Raw genomic sequence first — 23,187 nt, forward strand, 5'->3', positions numbered from 1 at the left:
ATAATTTTATTTTTTATAAATAAATAGTGGGCAAGCAGTGGGCATGCTGTGTCTTTACAGTGCACAAGAAGGCGTATTAAGAGCCTGAAAAGGAGCTGGGTCCCCTCTTCAGAGCCTTTAACTTAAGTGGTTTCAGTGCAGTGGTGGGTGGAAAATCCAGCTATGGCCTTCCTGGTTGCAGAAACAGTATACTTTCTTAGTGTGGTCCATATGGGACGTTCAGCTCTCAGTAAATTTCCACAGCGATTCTCATGCTGGTTAAAGAACAGTATTTATGTTTCTGACAGTTCTTGCCAGGTGGAGTTGTGGTAGTAGGGTGGGAGGTTAGATCAGATTGATTTATAACAGATTCATGGATGGACTCTGTCACCATCTCCGTTATTTGTTATATAATCATGATGTTTCATAAGCTGACAATGACTTTCATTCAACTTATGCTTCAGCAGCACTCCCAAGAACCACTGTGGATTTTCTATGGCTGATACATACAGCTTTGATTTGGGGTTTTCTTGAATACTGTGAAGAAGTCACTAACTTGAATTCAAGATTCTTTCTAGAAGTATCTTGTACTGTAGCTGCCTGCTTTTAGTTTTTATTTATCTTGACAGCCTCACCTAGGAAACACTTTCCATTCTTGGACACAGCACTAGGTGTTCTGCATATGTATGTATGTGTAGAATCCAGATAACTTTGAATGTTTTGAGGGCCAGTGGTAGTTCAAATATATTAAACCAAAAATGCATAAGAGATTGTTGCTCAGGCACAGCATAAGGGGAGGGGGAATAATTAAAATAGGTTGGAAACATTGTTAGGCGTTGAGTTTGACTTTGTTCAGGCTGAATTTGGGCAATTACTTCTGCTAGGGCAGATGTGTCTTTGAATAAGATGTACTCTGCTTAATTTTTCTTCCATCAACTTTATCCTAGAATGGGGTTGTAATGGTGAGTTTCAATGACAGTAGGCATTGATTTGACAGAAGCACAATGGTTATGACTTAACTGCAAGATCTGGTAGGTGGAAAGCCTTTCCAAAAAGATTAGAAGAGAAACAAAGAAAAGTGCTTTGTGCTCAGAAGTTTTTGCTGTTCAAAATGGGAAGGTTTCTTGTTCCTGTCAATCAACAGAAGTATGATCAGACAACACGTGACCTTGTGAAGTAAAGAGTATGTTCACTTCTGAAAACTGTATAATACAGTGAAGGAGGTGCGGGGTTGAGAGTGAGGTATTAAAAAAAAATTATTCAGAACAAGGTGATAGTCCAAAATTCACCATACACATTTCTGTTAGTTTCAAAACTAGTTTTATTTAAAGTTATTGTATGATCTTTTCCTTCATTCTGCCTGTTCAGAATTTTTTACCTGTAGTCACTCTCTTCTTATTATTAAATGTATTGCTAATGTTTATGAAGGATTTGAAGGGATTTTTAATGATGCGAGGTAGTAGTTATACAATATGTAATGCAAAGCTCAGTTTTTCTATCTGCCACCCTATTGTCTGGTGGTGTAAATACTTTTACACACTCCTTTTAGTAAAAAGTGTGGTAATTTAGAGGGAGTTTTGAGAATTGGTTACTAGTATGTTAAAGGATGGTTTAAAATAGTATTAAATAAATTTAGATATGAAATTAAGTGAAGTATTTCTTTATATGAGCAAATTCAACAGTGTTTTGCAGTAGGACATCATCTTTGTAAAAAATAAATATTGCAGGATAGCTGGCTTCTGGGGGAAATATATCAAAAGTAGATTAAAATGATGATATAATTCCTGGATTACATTTCTGCCTTTTTTTTTTTTTTGAAACAGTTGTATAGATGTGACTCTCATTTCAACCCTGACATTGCTTCTCTAAGTTAGATCTCTTTTCCCTAAACGTGAGTTTTGTTGTGCTTCCCAGAGAACAGCAGTTTCTAGTGCGTGTCACGTACTGGAAAATTTTGGCACTCAGCTCCTCGTGATGGTTTCGGTTAGGAGCAGTTGCAACTGTTCTGCTTTTTATGCTGCAGTATTTCCTTTTAGCATGTGGCTGTATTAGCAAATAGATGAGTTGCTGTCCTGTGATGTTCTTGTGTGGGAGTTAAGGGCGTAGCTCCTGCAGCTGTGGCTGCTCCATCCCAGAGTCTTCACTTTGATCTGACCTTGGACTTGCTCTTACAACCTGCTTTTCACTTCTGTCAGCTCCTTTCTTACACCAGTGACAGACGCGTATACAGTTTGGTCAAGTGATCTATCTGATGTTGGTGATAGTCCTGCTTCAAGTGGAGGGTTGAATAGTGTGATTCCAGAGATCCCTCAGTGATTTCTGCAGTTTCAGAGGTGGGATACATGATTCCAGTCTGCTCTCTGTGATCATTGCTGACATTCAAACTCAAGTTGTTAAGCAATGAAAATAGGAAAACTTAGAGGTGGAGGGGGCAGAATAGTCTTCTTACTGACCAACTGCAAATGCTGAAATAAAGCTTCTGGCCCTGGGGACGGTGGGACAAGGACTGTGATACAAGCCTGAGTCAATAGCAAGCGTTCTAAAGCTTTCTGGTGGCAAGCTTTTGTCACAATTTGAACTACATTATCTTTACGGTCCTTTCCAACCCTAACCATTCTATGATTCTATGAATTTCCCTTAAAAATAGCGATCAAAGCTGGCTGCTCTGGTGCTGTCATTGTCACCATCTTTTCACTTCATTGTTGCTGAGCCATTTAACAATGTTAAGCAAGCAAAACCCCTTTTTTTCCTTAACCCGCCTCCCCTGAATTTTATTCTGTCATGGCATGCTCCAAATGCTTGTCTCAAGGTCAGAAAAGCTCTATGGCCATTGCAGAGGAAGCAGTGGGAATAAGCAGCCATGTATGGGTTGGCAAGAATGATACCATGAAAGTCAGTAGCTGCATTGGCATAGACCAAGCACAAAACTGCAGCTGCAAAGGAGTTGAGACCAGACATGGTAACAAGAGCTAGTGTTGAGGTCAGTGAGTATTTATCCCGTTTGTGTAAAGTATGCATTGTATGAAGCTTATGACCCCAGGTGTGAAGAAAATACAGAAAATTATTGTGTTTGATGGGAAAGAACACACATAATTAACATTTTATTTATTACTTGGCAAAAACTTCTGTGTCATAAGAAAAAGATGTGACAAACTCCATGGGTTGTGCTAGGGTCACATTAGTGGTGTCCTTCTGGAGAAACTTTTATTGACTATTATCTGGTAAACTCCTTGACATACTGCCGTGTGCTTAAGCCCTGAGTGTTTTCAGGAATGCACAATAGCATGCATCTGGAATTTGTTGAACTGTTCTCTGACAGAAAGGCACTGTGATAAAATCATCTTTCTAAAAAAAAAAGTAAAATAAAAGTGTGCATTAATTCTGCTGGAAATTTCCAATGTTAAATTTATACAACTGATGTCAGAAAACTCAGGGCAGAAATAGCCACAGAACAGTTAAACAAGGCCACAAAATATGGCCTGGTGTGGGGGACTTGATGTTGTGCAGAAAAGAGAATCAAGCCACAGGGGTGACTCCAAGCTATCATGAAAAATGGTTGGATCCATGTCTCACTCACGCTTCCATTCAGAAAGAGGTGTTTTTTTGTGGTGGGGTGTAACTGAGGAGCATTATTGCGTTGATGTTCATCTAGTAGGTCAGGTAAGAGGTGGAGTATTCCAATATTTTGTTTTGTGGTGGTGGTGTTGCTTTGGGTTGGGTTTTTGGTTTTGTTGGTCATTTTGTTTGAAGCCCTGGAATAGAGATATTTTTGCTGTTTGGCATAATCCTGAATGGAGGGATTGTGGTGCCAGTGGTGTGTCAGTCTCCTCATGAGACTGAATCAGAGTTAGTTTCATCCTCCCAGTGTCATGTTCTATATAGCACTTGCAAAACAGAGAGAGAAATACAGCTGGAAGCATGGAGGGAGAAGGTGACTGTGCTGACTTCTGAAGAGTTATTTTATGAGCTGATACACAACTGCATGAGGCACTGAAGATCACTTCAGATAGTGTTGTTTATTGGATATGAACAGCTCTGTGTTGCAAGTTAACTATATGGATGCTTAATGGAAAGAACTGCTATGTTGGAAGTTCGAGCTTCTACTCATTTATCCCCATTCTGTTTGCACATGTTGTTTATTCATAGCCATACGTGATGGAGAGAACTTGGATTTTTTTTAGGTAATTTCTCTACCGTGTTTTGAGTTCAGCTGTGTTTTTCCAGCATTCTTTGCAGTCACTTCAACTTCATATCCTTTTCAAGTTGACTGGAGTTGCCCTCTGTTTCACTGTCCAAGTGATAACTGAAGTATCGAGCACCACTAGATACAGCGTTGAGCTTTATGGAGCTTTGTACAAACACTCATTTTGACAATAAACCCGTTGATACCATTCTCAGTGTTGTTCTCCAGCCAGCTTTGCACCCATTCTGGAATAAGTGCTTTCATGTAAATCATGCTTACATAGCTCAGTTATAAAAATGTGTGAAATGATATAAAATAAACTCAGTGAAATCATGTAGGAAATCATCTGCTGCTTCTCTGTTCTCAGAATCTGTTCTTCTACCATTGAAGGAGACTAAATTGATTTGATGGATTTGCTTTTCTTGATAAATCTATGCTGGCTGCTACTCATGTTGATTTCTTGTAGGTGCTTAGAACGTTTCCTAGCAGCTCTTGATCTTTTCTACTAGCCTTCCATGAAATGAGTGTAGTGTGTCTCATCCCATTCTTCAGACAGGCAGACAGAAGGAGCCTGAAAAAGATTGTGTCTATTTGTGGGTGCAGTAACTGCTGGAGTGCAACTGTGCTTGTGTTTTGTCCTGTAGTACCTACTTCTGTTCTAACATACAGTGCCTAAACAGCCCTCTGCGCTTTGCTTTTCTAATAGCTTCTTTGCTCTACATCCTTGATAGCTCTTGTCTCTGAGTCCCTAAAGCTAAAAGAATGTTTTCTTCAAATTTCTTGGAACCAGACTCTTGGTTTGGAGATGTGGTTGGAGTTCTTTTCAGCTGTGATTCTGCTAAGGTGACTTGAAAGAAATCAGGATGTAGACGTTAAGAAATGTTGATAGTTTGCATAGTAAAAGACAAGCAAGGAGTTTTCCTCAAGTTTTTCTGTACAGTGTGTTTGTGTATATATATATATATATATCTGTTAAATATATGTATGTGTATATTTATCTATTAAAGTGTATCAGTTGCTTCTAGGCTTTTCAGCAGCTTCTAGCATAAATGAGGGGTTTGGGATGGGACATTTGGAAAGCTGGAGGTCTTGTGGGGTAATGTCTTGTATGTAGTACATTGTTAGCATACAAGTGGCCCTGCCTTGGCAGGGGGATTGGAGATCATCTAATTGCCAGAGGTCCCTTTCAACCCTAGTAATTCTGTGAGTCTGTGAATTATTGTTTAGTTATTACTGGCAGCAGTGATTTATATCATTCTGAGAGTGGCAGATGCTCAGAGAAGGTGACTGTGCTGCCATTTACCTTGCAACAGCATTGTCTCCATCATTATATCTGAAGGTTGTTCATAGCAAATGTGGGAAAGTACTTGACTGGCAGGAGAAGAAAACTGCTTATAAAAATGTATGCAGTTAGTGCCAAAACAACAGCTGATTGGAAATGTCATTGTGGCTTTGCCAGAGAAGCTACCAGAGCTCCATGCCAAATTTTACCAAAAAGGAAGGATGATCTCCAGTTCAAACCTAGAGTCCGATAGCTAGAAGCAGTTGTATAACAAAGATAACACAGTGATGGCAAATAAAGGAAATGCAATTTCAGCTAAGCTTGCTAATAAGGGAAGATGGCATGGTATACTTGCATTTCTGAATGATAAGTGCATTCAGGTTGCCTTGCTCTGCTGGGCAGAGTAGGCATTATTTCCTTACGCTGGCAAACTAGCCATCCTGCTGGAGTGCAAGGGAAACAGCAGTTTGAATACTGTTATAGAAAAATTAAATAAAAGGTAGTTGTACTTTATAAATCTGTGCTTAGCATCAGAAGTAAAAACTTTATGTTAAATTTTAGGAGCAGAGATCTCCCGAAATTCTGTATCATTTATGCACATGGGTATACAGTGAAATATTGATGCCTGCACCCCTGGATGCGAGTAGTCCTAAAGCAGAATGGACAGGGCAGGATAGTAGTTCGAATGTAAAATTCTAGAGTTACTTGCTTTCCTTAGGAAGGCTTCCTGAGCTTTAAGAAAACTTAGTTTGGACATGTTCATTCTTTCAGGGAGTCTATGCACTTCATGCCTGTTTAATTGTGAATTGTACAGCACTAGTGAAGTGACTCCTGTTTTAATCAGCACACAGCAGGGGCTTTTCTGCTTATATGCAAGCTCATTATTTCAAGAAAACATTTTACTATTTTTTAGAATAGTTTGCATCACTTTATGTAAATTTGTTTTATGTTGTTTTGCATTATTCTAGCGTTAAGCTTTTTTTTTTTTTTTTTGGGTCTTAAGAGATATTTTCCCTCCCAGATTTAGTTATCTCTTTTAAATATTTTGCCTGCAGCATTTGGTAAGCAGTGAATCTTTAAGTGAATGCATCAAATTGCCAGATGAATAGAGGGCTAATACCCAGTGATTTTGACCCTGTTTAGTTTTCCCAGTTGGGTGACAGATATATGTGTCCTTGTAGTAACAGAATCATAGAACAGTATAGGTTGGGACTTACATACTTCATTATAAATATGAAAGTGTGTTTGTCTGCATAAATGTATTTTAGAATCACATCCTTTATGCATCTATTTAAGAACACATAGATTTCATATTCTTAACTGTGGCTGATGATAATCTCTTCAAGCAGCTCCCATAACTCATCTTACGGTGGCAGACAGTTCTGCATCAAATCCCAGTGCATTTAGAGAGCAGGAAATTTTAATAAGGGCGCTGTAGGTTTATCCATACCATCAGCGGACAATTTGAAAACCCTGAAGTATCTATGCTCAATATCCAGTTAAGGGTGGTAGTGATATTTTGTGCAAGGAAAGTAAAAAAGCTTTGTGAAGTTGATTTTCATAATTGACTAACCCTGTCAATGTCAGGGGTCCATGAGGTTGCTTGTTTTCAGAAGTCCTGGAAGGAATATCAATAAAATACTGGATGAGTTGCACAGCAGGTCATTGTAGATGTTCTGACAAGAATGATGTTTACAAAAGTCGATGGCAAATTGACTTCTGATTTAAATAGGCATTGGTAGCTGGAGAGATAAAGCATCAACATAAGCATTCATGTACATTCTGGCTACAATCAGAAAAATGGCCTATGGGTGATCATCTGGCTAAACAAAGGACAGACACAAAAACCTCTGCGGCAAATTTTGTTTTCATACATCATGATAAAAATTCAGATTTTTTTTTCCATATGTTGAATAGATACCTATGACTCTCCATTTTTTTTTCCCTTTACCTAGATATCAGATGCATACTTTGATGAAGTGTCAGATAATCGTTTGATGATGCTATATCTAGAATATAAATACGGAAATATGTGAAGAACCTTACAAGTAACCGAGTTGTCTAGTTCTAATTTCTAAGAACTATTTCCTGTCAGTATAATTGATGAACAAAAATACTACTGTAAGAAGTCACTCAAATTATATTGATTGTAACTGTCATTTGTCAAAGTTGATGCTAAGGACTTGGATAAATTTGGTCGTGAAATGAAAAGAAAATCAAGAATGCAGTAAATAAAACTACAGAAATTAATTTTTTCACCATTATTTTAAAAACAAGCAGGTGTGGCATGAATCATTCAATGAATTACCCCCCAAAGCCTCCTGTTTTGACTTTGGCTCTAAAAACCAGCTTTGCAGACCTTGCTATGCCTCACTTTTCTGAAGAAGTAGAAATGAGAAGTAAAATTCCATTTTAAAAAGATTTCTGTAAGTCCCTGCTCATGCATGGTCAACAGAAATGCCCTGCAGTCTTGCAGGACTCACTTGAAGGCTTGTACTCTGCTAACCTCTGGGTAGCATGCAGCAGTGCTGAAGGGTATTCTTGAAAAAGGCTGTGGAGAGTGTACATGCTAATTTAGCCAAATGGATGGATATGTTAGAGCAGATTGTTAGTGAAGCTTGGAGCAAGTGAAAAACGTAAGGAAGAAAATAGCTGGTTGCTGTCAGAGGCTGAGGAATACAGCCTAATTGTCTTTTACAGAAATCCATCTGCTTTAAAAATGTTTGCTCATTCTGAGTAGGGTTGGGGCAGAGAAGAATCCCAGAGGGTATGGAGAATGAAAACTTAATTGGATCAGTCAGTTAAAACTAAGGCACTTGAAGTAAGCAAGGGATCATCTAGGATGTGCTGAGGAAAGTCAGACCTTGAAGACTCAGTTAATTTGACACATATTATAGGAAAATAACTCTCATTTTTAAGAGCTGAGCCTCAGAGATGTATTGATCGTTTCAGATGGGAATATATACAATGTAATGCAGAAAACCTGTCTGTTTTTTTTTCTTGTGAATTAAAAAAGCCCTGCAGAAAGGGTATCGATTAATTTCCTTCCTATAACACCAGCACAGTCTCTCTCATTCGCATAATTTCATTGTTCTAGGAGTACTTGGTTAATTTGTGTCCCATGGTAATATGAGACCAGATACTCTGAGGCTACGTAGGTTTAACGTGTGTCTTTTACTGGTAGCTTTCTACTAGCTGGTTCTTCTGTACTCATTCTGTAGCTGTGTAATTATGCTCAAAAGTTTCAGGGGGAGTGTGTGTGATTTTTTTTTTTTTTTGAACTAGTACATGTATTTAATGCTGTATTAGCAGCTGTAGAAATTGAATTGATAATGCAGCAGGGGATCACAGGAAACTAGCTAGATTGATTTCTCATGGGTTGCAAAGCTGGGTGAAATCCTGTACTGCTGTAATTCTCGATTACTTACTGACAGTAGGGAAGGATTCATGGAAGAGACCTCATTTGGCTTAATGGTGGAACAGAGTAAGTTTGCTACCTTTGCTGGTACTGTTAAACTGCGAGGAACTGCTGGCATGGTGGGAGTACTGGGTTATCATTAACAACATCCTTGGCATCCTGGACTGCAAAAAGACTGAAACAATCAAGTCCTTTAGCACAAAGAAGACAAAAGACTTCAAATACTTAGAAAATAAAAGGACCGGGATACTTTATTTCAGCTGCCTATCAGAACAGATGTAATAGGTTCACGATGCAACAAGTTGTACAGTATAGAACAAAGTCTTCAAAGGTAAAGGATAATTAAATATGGTAATAGGAAGCATAGGGTAGTTGCTTCATTGTTTAATCATCATAAGTCTTTAAGAACAGGTAAGCCAAATACTTGAAATTGATGAAAACATATTTACATCTACGTTGCAGGTATGCTAGACAACCTCAGTAAGTCTCTTTTGGGCTTGTTGTTTGGGTTTTATTTGTTTGCAGTTTTACAATGCAAAGAAGAAACATTTAAAAAAACCTGTCCACAGGTCAGAAATGTTCTCAGCCCACCCAAGTTGATATCTCTTCATTCTTTGCCCATTCAATTCTTAACAAATAAAAGATGAAAGAAAGTACCCCTTTGTAACTTACTTAAGTGTTTTTCATGAAGGCAGTATAAATACTGAAAGTCAGTTGTGTTTTCTTTGTAGGTTACGGGATGACAGAATCAGGATAGAAAGGATGGAAAATCTCCATTTTGAATACAGCCATGCTTTCCAGCTCATCACTGATTTTTACACAAAAGAAGTGCCTGCTACTACAGGTATGTCGTTCAGAATGTCTTTGAAGCTGTGTTAGCTTTTGCATAAAAAAAGGAATGCCTATGAGTGCATCCCATCAGGTCTTATGGACTTGTCTATGTCCAACTTGTTTAAGTATTCCCTAACTTGATCCTCCTCTCTTAAGGAGGTTATCTTCATTGCTCCAGAATTTCCCACTGGTCTGAGAGGCCTTGGATTCCTCAAGGCACATCTTGCCAGTAAAGATCAGGAAGGCACTGAGTTCCTCAGCCTCTTCCAACAGATCTGCTGCCCCACCCAGCAGTTGTCCCACATTGTCTCGTCTTACTTTTGCTGCTGATGTACTTGTAGAAGCTCTTGTTGACCTTCATATACCTTGCCAGTCTCCACTGCCGGTGGGCTTTAGTTTTCCTAGACCCATCCTGCAAGCTTGAACAGTGTCTCTATATTCTTCCTGGGTTACCTGTCCCTGCTTCCATCTCTCATCCCCTTTTTAACACTTGAATTGATCAGGAGCATCTTCTTAGTCCATGCAGGTCTTCTGTCACCTTTACTTAATTTTCTGCACATTGGGATCTTTTTTGAGCTTGGAGGAAGTGAATCTTGAAAGTGAACATTATTTAAATAGGAATAAATACAGGGCTAGCATCTTTTCTTTTTCATAGTTTGAAGATCATAGAATCATAGTATAGTTAGGGTTGGAAAGGACCTTAAGATCATCTAGTTCCAACCCCCCTGCCATGAGCAGGGACACCACACACTAAACTATGTCGCCCAAGGCTCTGTCCAGCCTGGCCTTGAACACCTCCAGGGTTGGAGCATTCACAACTTCCTTGGGCAACCTATTCCAGTGCCTCACCACCCTCACTGTGAAGAACTTCTTCCTTATATCTAATCTAAACTTCCCCTGTTTAAGTTTAAACCCATTACCCCTCATCCTGCCACTGCAGTCCCTAACAAAGAGTCCCTCCCCAGCATCCTTGTAGTCCCCCTTCAGATATTGGAAGGCTGTGTTTAGGCAGATCTGAGTTCACACATACATCCTAGCAACTGCAGGAAATTGTCTAAAATGTTTCCTCAAGTTCCTGTGTGTGTTAATGCTCTAAGAACAGAAGAACACCTTTAAAAAACATCTGTGAAAAAATTTAATAGGGTTCTAAAAAATACCATTTTATGTTGAAATATCATTGAGTGAATATTCCTGTTGTTGCAGCTGGAGCAGGGGTTGTAACAGAGCACTGTTTAGAAATACTATCAAATACAAAAGTTGTCTCACAAAGATGGGACCATATTCTGCAGACTGGTGAGGCAGATAAATCATCATCATTTGTACCAAAGCCTATTCATGCCTTCTTAACTTGGATGGATGTCGGCAGCAGTAGAGGAGATACCAGAATTTAGATCTCTGTTTATATGTTTATAAATTTCTTGTGACAAGTTATTAATTTTTTATAAAGAAAAAACTGTGGAGTCAAGTGTTTCATGATGTGCTTACATTATTGTAATGTTCTGTATTCTTTGGAACTGTGTTTTTTTGGAACCTGACTTTATGTTGATTTATAGATATCATAGCACAGTGAACATATATTACAGATTTCTATCTGATTAAATTGAAAAATAGATTATGATTTTTCTAAAATACATAACTAGTAAACAGTCAGTTAACAAGAAAATAACTTTTTTTCTTAGGTCCTCAAAAACTATCTGTAATACTAAGCTTGGATAAGCCTGTTATTTGCTCTCTGGCAGCAGTAGTTACATACCTCAAAGAATTTAATTTGGAAAAGATGCTTTACAATCCAAGGTAAGTTGCCTTACAGTAACTTTCAGTTCAAAGCACCAAACCACATACCAGTGTTACCGTTTAAGTTTTAGCAGACAACTTCTCTGATTGTAATGAACCCACCTACTAAGAGTTACAAACACATTCCTTGTAAAAATTGTTCCACACATTTCAGCTCCTAATCAGAACTAAAAGAATCAAGTGATTTATTTTTTTTTAAGTGGTGTTTCATTAAAATCTTTACCATCTAATCACAGGTCTGAGTTGGAAGGTTTGGGTTTGGAAGGGCCCTTAAAGCTCATCCAGTTCCAACCCCCTGCCACAGGCAGGGGAAGCTTCAACTCCAAGCCCCTGTGTCCAACCTGGCCTTGAACACTGCCAGGGATGGGGCAGCCACAGCTTCTCTGGGCAACCTGTGCCAGGGCCTCAGCACCCTCACAGGGAAGAACTTCTGCCTAAGAGCTCATTTCAGTCTCCCCTCTGTCAGGTTAAAGCCATTCCCCCTTGTCAAAAGTCCCTACAGGCCCTTGTCCAAAGCCCCTCTCCAGGTTTCTTGTAGCCCCTTTAAGCACTGGAGCTGCTCTAAGGTCTCCCCTTAAGGAGCCTTCTCTTCTCCAGGCTGAACCAGCCCAGCTGTCTCAGTCAGTCTCCAGAGCAGAGCTGCTCCAGCCGTCAGAGCTGCTCCGTGGCCTCCTGGTCTAGACATTACTGTCAGTAATGTAAGTGAACAGGTACTGCTGCCAAGTTTCACTGAAAGCAAAATATGATAGATATTAGGGGGGGGATTTTAAACTATGTCAATCAGTGTCAGCCATTGGATGTCAACCGTAGTTTTATTTTGGAAACAAAATTTGGGTTTTTTTTGAAATCTTAAACAAGAAAATTAATGCTTTGCATTAATTTAGCTTTGCAGATGTTTCATTATGCCATAGGTGTGTAATTTTTTCTTTGCATAGTTGTGGAAGCAGGTATAAATGCTAATGTGTTGTAATGTTTAGGCAGTGCTTGGCACGTCTGTTTGAGTTGGTGAATCTAGTTATCAATTATAAAGGAAACAGATGTTCAACACATCCTGGCTGTCGGGAAGATCCCTTGTGTTGGCTTAGTGGTAACTAGGAGTAGGGAAAACAATCATGAAAGAAATTGTTGGTAAACTGTCAGTATTTCTGCAAAGTTAGTGCCAGACCACACAGACATGGAAATAGTCTTGGTTTTCCCTATGAATTCCCAACACTCAGGTTTATGAGATAGACTCAAACAAGTATTCAAAATCTGTAACAGGATTATGCAAGTGGAGTGAAATAAGAACGGAAAGATACTGCCACTAAAGCATCTTTTTATCCTGTCTTGCATAAGTATGAAAAAGTGCTATCCTACCTGACTTAAGTTTGGAAATATCATTGAGGCTTATTAAATGCTTTATTAAACCAGCTTTAGCTGTCATGGTTCCTGTGCAAAATATTCTTCTGGTTGTCTCACTATTCCTCTGTCCTATAACTAGGTAGGATTAACAAAGTAAGTCTGGTGGCAAACTGAAACTTTTGAAATGTATCATGTCAGTCATATATAATTCACATTTTGCATGAGATTCTTCAAGTTTCAAGCCTTGATTTTGGAGGGGTTCCTATGTTACCAGGTTTTTTTAAATGCAGCTGCTTTTAAAAATTGACTGCAGATGTCAGCTTTAAAAGTTTTCCAGGCATTTACTAAAATATTTGGAAATATAACTGGGTTTTCTGGATTTTAAAATGGATTTTGTTCTGTAAGGTGCCCTTCTCCACTCCAAGTACTACTAAAATGCTGGGCTTATAGGCCTAATTAGGAAAGAATACCTGTCCATTTTCTAAGCTGTCTCTCCTGCCTGTTCCATCAAGGGACGCTGTGATCTGTGGTGTACTAGCACTGTGGTGTCCCCACTCATCCTCTTTGGATGGCTTTATGGGTTTGGGGTTTTTTTGAAAATGCTTGGGTGGCTGGAGAAATCTTTTTGGAGAGTTTCTGAAGAAGAAAGTGGGCTCCAAGGTAATGCCATTTCATGATCACACTTGTAGATCACTGTTGTCACAGTGCCGTATGTGTGATCAATCAGATGAGGGGAATAAAAAATCCATCTTTTATGTAGAAGTAATTCAGTAGCAATGGAGAAACATCATCATGTGAAGGCTTATCTAGCAACAGTCAGTCAGATCTGTAATAGTTGCATCTTAAAATCAAGTATAATTACAGATTGGGAAGGAAAAACATTAAATCTTAGACTTGACGTTTGCTTGCTCTGATGGATTTTATGTGAAAGTATGAGCATCTGAGTGGAAAGACAATGAACTATTTGGTATCTTGGTGATAAGCTATGAAGAGATAAAATACATCCTTTGAGATAACTTTTTTCCTGTGCTCAGGAGCTTGGATTCTACTGTACTTATTTCTGAAGCCTTTCCTGCTTTGACTACCCCATACTGAATTCTGCTTGCTGTTATTAGTGTGTCACATATATGGAAATAGTGAGCCAAATACTGAGGCAAACTCAACCTCAGTATTTTTCCCAATGCCAGGGAAATATCTAAATGCTGAAAAGGTAAAGCTGAAAGCCTTTGAAGGAGAGGGTGTCAGGCTCATGGATATTCTGTGTTTCTGCAGGAAATAAAGGAGAAATACTTCCCTTGCACTCTCAAGCATCTTAAAATTCTTAGAATCCAGGTCAGTGAGCATATACTGATGAATCAGTGAGCATGAAGTCAGAGTTCATGAAGTAAGATAGTTTTCAGTTTATTAACGTAAGTGACACAGATCTGGATGAAAAAGATGTACTTAATAGAAAGAATGGCAGAAAAATTCCTTACACTTCTGTACCTTCTTTGGATAAACACTTCTCTCTGCTGAAATTCAAGAGTAAGAGTCATGAAACATCGTATAAGTGATGAAGTATCCTCATTAGCATGGGAAAACAAGATTTGTTTTGATACTTAGATCAAGATTTTAAATCCAGTTTTAAGATCCTAAATAAAGCAAAATACTAAAAAGAAATAAAAAAGATTTCTGCCTCACCAGGACCCTGGGATGTGGCTAGATTGCATTAAAGCTCTAGTAGCAAGTAAAAATAAATGTAACAATGAATGATGAATGTTTTGTTGGTTTTTTTTAATCACAGTGTTCTGCTACCCTTACATACTGAGAGACCTTTATTGGCTTTTGACAAGAAATTGGTACACATCTAGGAGGGGTTTCCAAATACAGTTGACTACACAGTTTTGCTTGAAAAATCCGCATTTGCATAGCAGTTGCTGGGGAAATGTATCTCAGTGTGTTTTAGTTTTACTGGTATGTTTTCCAGCATATTTGAGACACAAAAGAGAGACTGTAGTTTTTAGATTTTGAACAGTGATAGGTGAACTCCAGAGCATGCAGGGAATGGAAGAGAGGTATCTTTCTGAATGAGGGGGGTGGCTTTAGGACTGGTGAACTACCAGCAATGAAGATAGAAGAGACAGCCCAAAGTGAAAAATAGAATCATAGAGTGATTTGGGTTGGAAGGGACCTTAAAGCTCATCTAGTTCCAACCCCCTGCCATGGGAAGGGACACCTTCCACTAGACCAGGTTGCTCCAAGCCCCATCCAGCCTGGTCTTGAACACTGCCAGGGATGGGGCAGCCACAGCTTCCCTGGGCAACCTGTGCCAGGGCCTCAGCACCCTCACGGGGAAGAACTTCTGCCTAAGATCTCGTCTCAATCTCCCCTCCGTCAGGTTAAAGCCATTCCCCTTGTCCTATCCCTATGGACCCTTGTCAAAAGCCCCTCTCCAAGATTTTTGTTATCAGCTTTAGGCACTGGCGGCTGCTCTGAGGTCTCCCCTTAAGGAGCCTTCTCTTCCCCAGGCTGAACCAGCCCAGCTCTCTCAGCCTGTCTCCAGAGCAGAGCTGCTCCAGCCCTTGCAGCATCTCTGTGGCCTCCTCTGGACTCACTCCAACAGCTCCACGTCCCTCTTGTGTTGTTGCCCCAGAGCTGGATCAGGACTGCAGGGGGGGTCTCCCCAGAGCACAGCAGAGGGGGAGAATCCCCTCCCTCGACCTGCTGCTCACACTCTGGGGGTGCAGCCCAGCACATTGGGGGGGTTCTGGGGTGCAAACACACACTGCTGGGTCATGTTGAAAGAGGAGAGGGGAGGGTTAAAATGGCTTTGAGGGAGGAAAGGAAAGAGAGAAATAATAAAAGAAGTATATGTATCCTGTAGTAGGGGTGGAAGGGCATTGGCAAAATGAAATTAAGAAAGAAGTTGAAATATAAGTTCTTAAAATGGAAATTCAAATCCTTGAATTTTCGGTGGAAATGTAGAAATTGAGGGAATGGTGTTTGTAGGGCTTTCCTATCTTTTGGATGTTAATGATATCAGAAACATCATGTATAGAAAACAATGCATGGATTTGTTTACCTGCAGTCACTATGAGAAAGGAAGCACTGAAATTATTCTGGGAGGCTTGAAAGTCAGCTCAGGAGAATGAGGGACTGAAAAAGGCAAGGTATGGTTTCCAGATGCTGAGAGGTACTGAGCAAAGGATTTGCCACCTCTTCTGCGGCCACAGAAGGGCAGCAGGAAGGACCTCTTGCTGTCTGGACATCTGGAGCTTGCAGGAGTGCTGCGGCTGCACACAGGGAAAGCAGGCTGAGAGAATGCAGACATCTGGGTAGAACAAGGTTGCAGGCATGCTCTTTGGGGTGAGTTCAGTGGAGAAAAAGAAGACTTGGTTCAAGATAAAGATGAGGGAGATTATTTTTGTTCCTCTTAATCTTTCCAGGTCCTTTCATTTCTGTTCTTGTTCTTTGTTTTGTATTTCTCAGCTTTGTTTTGTGTGTGTGTATTTTATTTTGTTACTGATCTAGCCAGAAGTTTCTGGATTCCTGTCACATCAGGGGTACAGATCAAAAGTTCTATAGCCCTGTGGCTATATCTGCTAATTTAAAACTGCTTAATTAAATACAAAGCATAGTCTGGGCTTGCAGTCCTTCACTACGTAAATTGTGGTAAATGTCTTTCATATCTAAAGAAAGCTAATGCTTCTGAGAGAACTTGGTTTTAGCTTGTTTTTACCTCTTAAAGCTGAGTAGGGTTTCCTGCAATTCTTGTCTGAATATATAGGTTTGTTCTGCGGTTTATTCACCCTTAGAAACCTCAAAGACATGGACTCTAGGGGTCTGTAAAAGGTAATTGAGCAGGGAAAATCTGCTGCTTAGTAGGCTTTACATACAGTGCCTTGCAGCTTCGCTCAAAGTTTTACAAATTAAGTAGTTGAAAACTACTGATCTGAATAACATGCATTTGCTTAGGCTTGGTTACTGAGTAAGAACTTATATGTAAAATCTGTGGAGAGAATAATGAACTAAGCATGAAAAGTGTCCATCACTGCAAGTTCCTCAGGAGGCAGAATGACCAAGAAGATCCAATGTCACAGGTAACACAAAATAATTGAAGTCTGAGGATGTAGTTCACTGTCCTAAAGCAATCATAGTAACCCATTAATACTCACCAAGTGTGGTAAAAAGTAATTTTATGGGTAGGAACCTCTAACGCATGAATATTCCCCCAAAGTTTCCTAAATCTTACTAGAAGCTTGTGTTTCTTCCTGTACCCCTCCCCCCACTGTCATTTTTCTCAGCTCAGACTGCATAATCCTACCTTGCCTTGCTCCTCAGTAATGGACTTGCCAGCTGTTTCCGTCACTGTGTTACGACACAGTTGCAAGGCTGGGTTTTGAAACTCGTGTCACACTGTCACCTGGAGAAGGAATTATAGCAATATGATCCAGTTGAAGTGACTTTGAAGGGTCGTTTTTACTGATGCAGAAGATGGCTGATAGCACATCAGAATTTCTCACAAGCGATGTGTTGACACCCTTGCTACAAAACCGTCACTGACTTAGTATTTGTTTACAATCTTCTTTGGTCCCTGCATTTCCTACAGAGACTCTTGTTTTTTTTTCTCATTTTTATCAAATTATCATCCCAAGCTGAAGGAAGATGAGGGGGTGGAAGCAAAACATGTTCAGTGCTGTGACATCTGGAATTGTTGGTTGGGCATATACTGTATTTGATCTCGGCTATTATTCATATACTCTAAGCTCTCAATTACCAGGGTTAATAGCAGGGTGGAATAACTCAGATAAAGCAAACACCTGGATAATATAAACCACGTAATTTATGCTGTGAGAAAAACTTCAGCATATGTGATTCCGAAAGAATAATAAATACACTCCACACTTGTAATGAAGCTATTAGTTGTTTTTAAATACCAATGGAGAGCAGAGTTGCTGTGAACAGAATATGCTCTAAGTGCTCTGAAGCCATCTGAAGGGATGAAACACTAGACATAGTAAATCCACTACCTTGAAGCTCACATATGGATGATAAAGGGTTGACAGAAACAGTCAAGAGCATCCTTTTTGGTTTCGGGAAGAGATGGAAAGGCATGGTTCTTACCCAGCTGTGTTTAAGAGATCGCAGGCTTGAGTCATGGCAAATTGAAATGCAGCAGCAAATGGGGAAGCTGCAGTTCAGGTAGGTCCTAGATGCAGATGTGCTTTTGGAAGAGTGGGCAGGGTTTGTGGTTGGTCATAGGGATTGGGAGCCAAGCAGAAATCATTTCTACTTAATTTTTGCCAGCATCAGCAGTTACGGTTGAAGATAACAAAAAGAACTGTTGTGTCGTTGCTTATAGTATTGTGTACCTTTGAAAGTGCTGCTGCTTTTGCCTCCAAGGTTTTTATTTTACTGGTCAACTTTAGTTGAACACTAGAGCAGAATGATTATGACTGGGTACAGTTCTGACTCAGCTGTACTTCCAAACTCATTGAACTTCTTGAGGGCATTCCGCTGAATCAAAGTTTATAGATAGCTACTTTATATATCTTGATATAGATATCAGTATAGATATTGATATAGATATAGCCTGTGGAAAATACTCCTAATTTGACCCATTACTTAGGAACAAATTTGCTAGCAGGCTCAAACACCTGCATGCAACATAAATATGTAACATTAGTCTCTTTCATGTTTCTGAAAGTTTTAGTGCTGGTTATGTTTTTAATACAGCAATAATGCAGCTGTGTATGCCAAACAGAAAAGTTTGAGCATGTGGGTGCTCCCCCAGAGAGTCTGAAATTGAATGCACCGAAACAAAGTTTGTGAAAAGTCAATAAAGCAGTATTAAATCATACCCAGCAAATCATTCTGTTTAGTCTAAGACAATAAAGAGTGCCCTAGATTTGTGCAAAGGGCAGTCAGCAGTATGATTAACCTAGACAATCGTGGCTTGGTTTGTCAGAAGCATTTAGTGAGGATCTTGCACTTCACATTGCGGTCCTGACTACCACATATGTATGTCTGAGACTGAAATAATTTTCACGCCTTTCATGAAGGCCTGAGATCCATGGTTTACTCAGGAATCTTATACAAATATTAATGTTGATTCTAAACTAACATAACTTTTGGGCTGGTCTCATCGAGTTCTGTTAGTGAGTGTCAAAAAGTCAAGTAATTATAGTCATAGTTATTTCATATTAAAAGTAAAATCAAATAGTTTGAATATACCCTATTTTAATTTTCCTAAACAGCCTGTTTAAATTTGTAGCAGTAGTGGAAAATAATAATGTATATTTTGATGTGCTGGTTTGATGATTAACTGTGTTAAAAATCTGTTCCACTCTTAATGCAGTAATTCTTAGTCCTATCCCTGCCCCATATCCTACAGTGATCGTAACAGAACACTAACAAAACCACATACTTTTTCAATTTCATCGGAGACTGAAGAAGGGGTGCTTCCTTAACCATTTAGTGGATCAGGGTAAGATAACAGCAGAGCTGGATTTTATTCTGAGCTTTGTCACAGTCGTTGTAGGAAACTAGGAAGTGAGTCATAATTTCTCCAAGCAGTAAATTAAAAGAAATCATTGGTGTTGTGTTCTTTTATTTATTTGAATAAATTTTAATTTCTCACTTGATTTTCTTATTTTACATAACTAGTGAGTTCTCTAATGTGAGACTGTTAGGTCTGTGCCTGAATTTAAAATATATGAAATTCCTCCCCTCAGCAATTTCAAACAGTTGTCAAGTGAAACTGAATATATGACAATTAATGGGACAACAATGAAAAATCTTGAAATTATACAGAATCAGGTAAGAACAAATGTAGTGTTATTTTTAAAAAATGCTGAAATTTTCATGAATGTTTGACATACTGTTCCCAAGGAAGTTTGTTAAGTTAGTTTGCAGATCTCACCGAAAAGGTTTAAATTATTTTAAATGGGATCAGACTGAAGGAGGATTACATTTTCAGAAGCATAAATGAAAGTTAATGTGTGCTGGCTTTTAGTATGAATTAGGAACTTTATTGCACTTTGACTAGCAAAGAGCTTTCCTAAAGTTTGAGTTCTTGAGCCAACTGCAATCAAGAGATATGACTGCATTAGAGTTTTTTTTCCCTTTTGTGCTGCTGCACAGACCTCTATGCTCAGACATGATTTAACTTATTCCAGTCATCTTCTGGAAGGACTTTCTGGCTAAAGGAAAGAAATACTTGAGTATCTTATGACTATTAGAGGTATTTCATGTAGAGCATTATCAGTGAACAAGATCGGTAGACAAATGTGCAGTTGCCATATCTAAAAGTCTAAACAGAATGTTTAAGTAGTGTGGTGAATTTCTATGATTCCTTCACTAGAATCAGAGAATCATAGACTGGTTTGAACAAGTGTTCAAGGCCAGGTTGGTCAGGGCTTGGAGCAACCTGGTCTAGTGGAAGGTGTCCCTGCCCATGTCAGGGGGATGGAACTAGATGAGCTTTAAGGTCCCTTCCAAGCCAAACCAGTCTGTGATTCTACATCATTGGTTTTTCAGTTAAAAACAATAATGCTATTTTTTTATTTTTAGACTGATATGAAAACAAAAGGAAGCCTACTCTGGGTCTTGGATCATACTAAAACTTCCTTTGGGCGTCGAAGATTGAAGAAATGGGTAACCCAGCCCCTCATGAAATGCAGGTGAGATAGTTCTTTATCTTGGCCTAAATCTGTATTTTATAATTATGGTGCTGAGTATGCCCAATGTATTTATTTTTCATGAAGGCCTGAGATCGATAATTTACTCAGGAAATAATAGACGATGTTGACATTATAATATGTAGGTTAGAAAGCTTTAAGCAGCTCCGTTTGGGCACAGAACATCTAAGTAGCTCAGAGTGGTAGGTGTTTGGAGCAAGATAGAAATTCCTGTGCAGAAATCACATTGGATACAAATTCTAGTTCCTTATAATTTTTAAGACTGTGAGTGAATATTACCTTCTATTGGAGGATGTCTTATTCGTGAATTTGTCAATTAATGTTTGATGTCTTTCTTGCATCGTAAGCATTTACATCCTTAATACATTTAACTTATTCTAAAGTAACTACGGAAGTTTGTTATCCCTGTATACACTGTATTGCATATGAAAGCATTTCTTTTCATTAGTTCTAAAATGATGTGATGGGTTGGTCATGTTCGTATTTTGAGCTATACTTTATTTATTAATGCTTTATTTTGTAATACAGTCATGCTTGTTTTTACTTGTCTGACTTGAAATGGACTCCATCTTCCCTGATTTCTCTTTGCAGGTTTTATTGGAGTGTTGTGCTTGAATATGTAATAAATAACAGTATTGAGTCCATGGACTATTTGTTGCCTACATTTTAAGATTTTGGATCTGTTCCTTTGAATGTGTATTCCCTCAGCATTGTCATTGTGGAATCTATTTAGTTGTCACTTTGTTCACTTCAGCTATGGCATACTGAAAATTCTTCTTGTTTGGCTACCTTAAATAGTTTTTCCCACTGTTTTACTTTTGTAAATGTATTAAACAGTTTTAAATTTTTATTATTTTTAACAGTTTTAAATAGTGAGATGTACCAATATTTTAGCTGTTGTTGGTAGTTTACAAATGTTTTTCGAGAAGCATTTTTATTTTTCTTGACCAAATACAAAGCGATTTATGTTAAAGCACTATACTTCTGAAGAATCACTGCTTAATTTTCTTATTAGCCTTTTTGTGAGGATCTTTTCCTAGTAGTGTAAGAAAAGTGCCTAACTACTTTTCCCTCCTATTTTGTTAATTTGGAATTCTAGAGAGCTTTTTCATTTGCAGGAACCTACTGGTTAGACTGTTAAATGCTGCAGTTTCTGACAGGGATTTAATACATTTATTCCAGTATGCTTTTTTTTTTTTTTTAAAAATCTTTCTGATAATAGCTTTTATATATCTTATCCAGTTCAAAAAGGCTTTTGATGTAACCATCCTAAATACTATTAGACTTTATGGAAGTTAATTATGTGCCTGGCCTTCACCTTGAAAGCATATATATGTAGATTTTCCGGGCCAGTTTACAGGAATAAACTGAAATAAATTGGTTTATTTCTTTTCCTACCCTTGAGGGTACCTTGTGGCCTTTGGGGAATTGTTTGTAAAGTTGTCAGCGGGGGGAGCCAGAGCGCAGGCTTTCGTCTGGCGTGGTGGCAGCACTGAGGATGGGGACCTGAAAAGGTGTGCCTCCATCCGTTTTGCTCCCAGATGATCACATACTGGGTGCAACAGCTGAAATACCATTCAACAGTCAAATAGACAAAATTCCTATCTGCACACAGAGGGTAGAAAACTGCTTGCATGGAGACTTCAACCCTTCCTTCTTAACCAGTAAATTTAGTTCAGATTCTCCCATGTCTCAGTGCAGAACCAGTTTTACAAGTTTGCAGGTTTGGTTTCTTGTCTTTCTCCACTGCTCTTCGCTACTTCTGGAGATTGATAAAGTTTCCCTTTTTTATCCTTCTTAGTATAAAAGAAAGTTAGAGGGTTGGAGATGATAGGAGTCCTCAGCTGAACCTAAAATGCTATTTTGTTTCTGTGTATTTCTCCAATTCTGGTTCCTGAGTTGTAATTTCATGTACTTAGTGCATCAGGCATTCGGCAGTATTGTTCCAATAATGCACACAAGTGCACTTAGAGAACATTGTAATTGTAATTCACCTGTGCCTCCTGGAGTGACATTTCAGAGGAAGTAAGATCTCTGTACTGCATCTTTTGCAGTCAGTGGGTAGGTGCAGTTCTCTTGGTGTATCAAAAATGAGAGGGTGTGATTATTGCTTTATGCCTGGTAGTTGAAAACCACTTGGGATGATAACTGAATTTTCAGTGGAGAAACCATACAGTAGGTTGAATAAAGGTAGAATGTGTACAGGCAGCTCATCTGGACAAACTTGGAGATAGCTATTAGATCATCAGTGATGTAATACATTCAGAGAATTACAATAAAAGGTTTTAAGCATTAGACATTTGCAATTTTGAGGTAAAAAAAAAGGCTTAACCAAGAAAGGTGCAATGTCCTTGCTTATTTGATACAAAGATGATGAGATAAGAATGTATGAGTCATCGAGGACTGAGCTTTTTAGGAGGAATCAGGAAATTCATTGTTTTTTGTAGGAGTTAACATACTAATCTTGTCTTTGAAATATAAGTTGCATCCAGTGCCTTTCTTGCCTAACTTCTGTGAGGGGAGCAGGAAGAAAAGGAAATAGAAAGCTGAGTTGGTTGGAATATATTTGACTGAATGAAATTTGCTGTTTCCCAATGGAATTGCAGCAGGAGAAGGAGTAAAGCTGTGTATTATCATACTCAACAGCAAAAGGGCTCAAGACTGGTATCGTGATACAGTG

General features: G+C 38.8%; 1 protein-coding gene across 1 annotated transcript in view; it reads left to right on the forward strand.

Moving 5' to 3' along the window:
* The window catches only part of LOC104405941 (DNA mismatch repair protein Msh3-like), a gene marked incomplete at both ends in the record, with an annotated part of 43,371 nt that extends 22,882 nt beyond the window's left edge, over positions 1–20,489 (forward strand). Inside the window, 4 exons of the mRNA XM_010014791.1 lie at positions 9,594–9,706; positions 11,373–11,487; positions 19,542–19,626; positions 20,380–20,489. Of these exons, the coding sequence (XP_010013093.1) occupies positions 9,594–9,706; positions 11,373–11,487; positions 19,542–19,626; positions 20,380–20,489 (423 nt within the window). The remainder of the gene's footprint in view (positions 1–9,593; positions 9,707–11,372; positions 11,488–19,541; positions 19,627–20,379) is intronic.
* Between the last annotated feature and the right edge of the window lie 2,698 nt (positions 20,490–23,187).

The sequence above is a fragment of the Nestor notabilis genome, unplaced genomic scaffold (assembly GCF_000696875.1).
Source record: "Nestor notabilis isolate BGI_N333 unplaced genomic scaffold, ASM69687v1 scaffold13975, whole genome shotgun sequence".
In the NCBI taxonomy this organism is placed as follows: Eukaryota; Metazoa; Chordata; class Aves; order Psittaciformes; family Psittacidae; genus Nestor; species Nestor notabilis.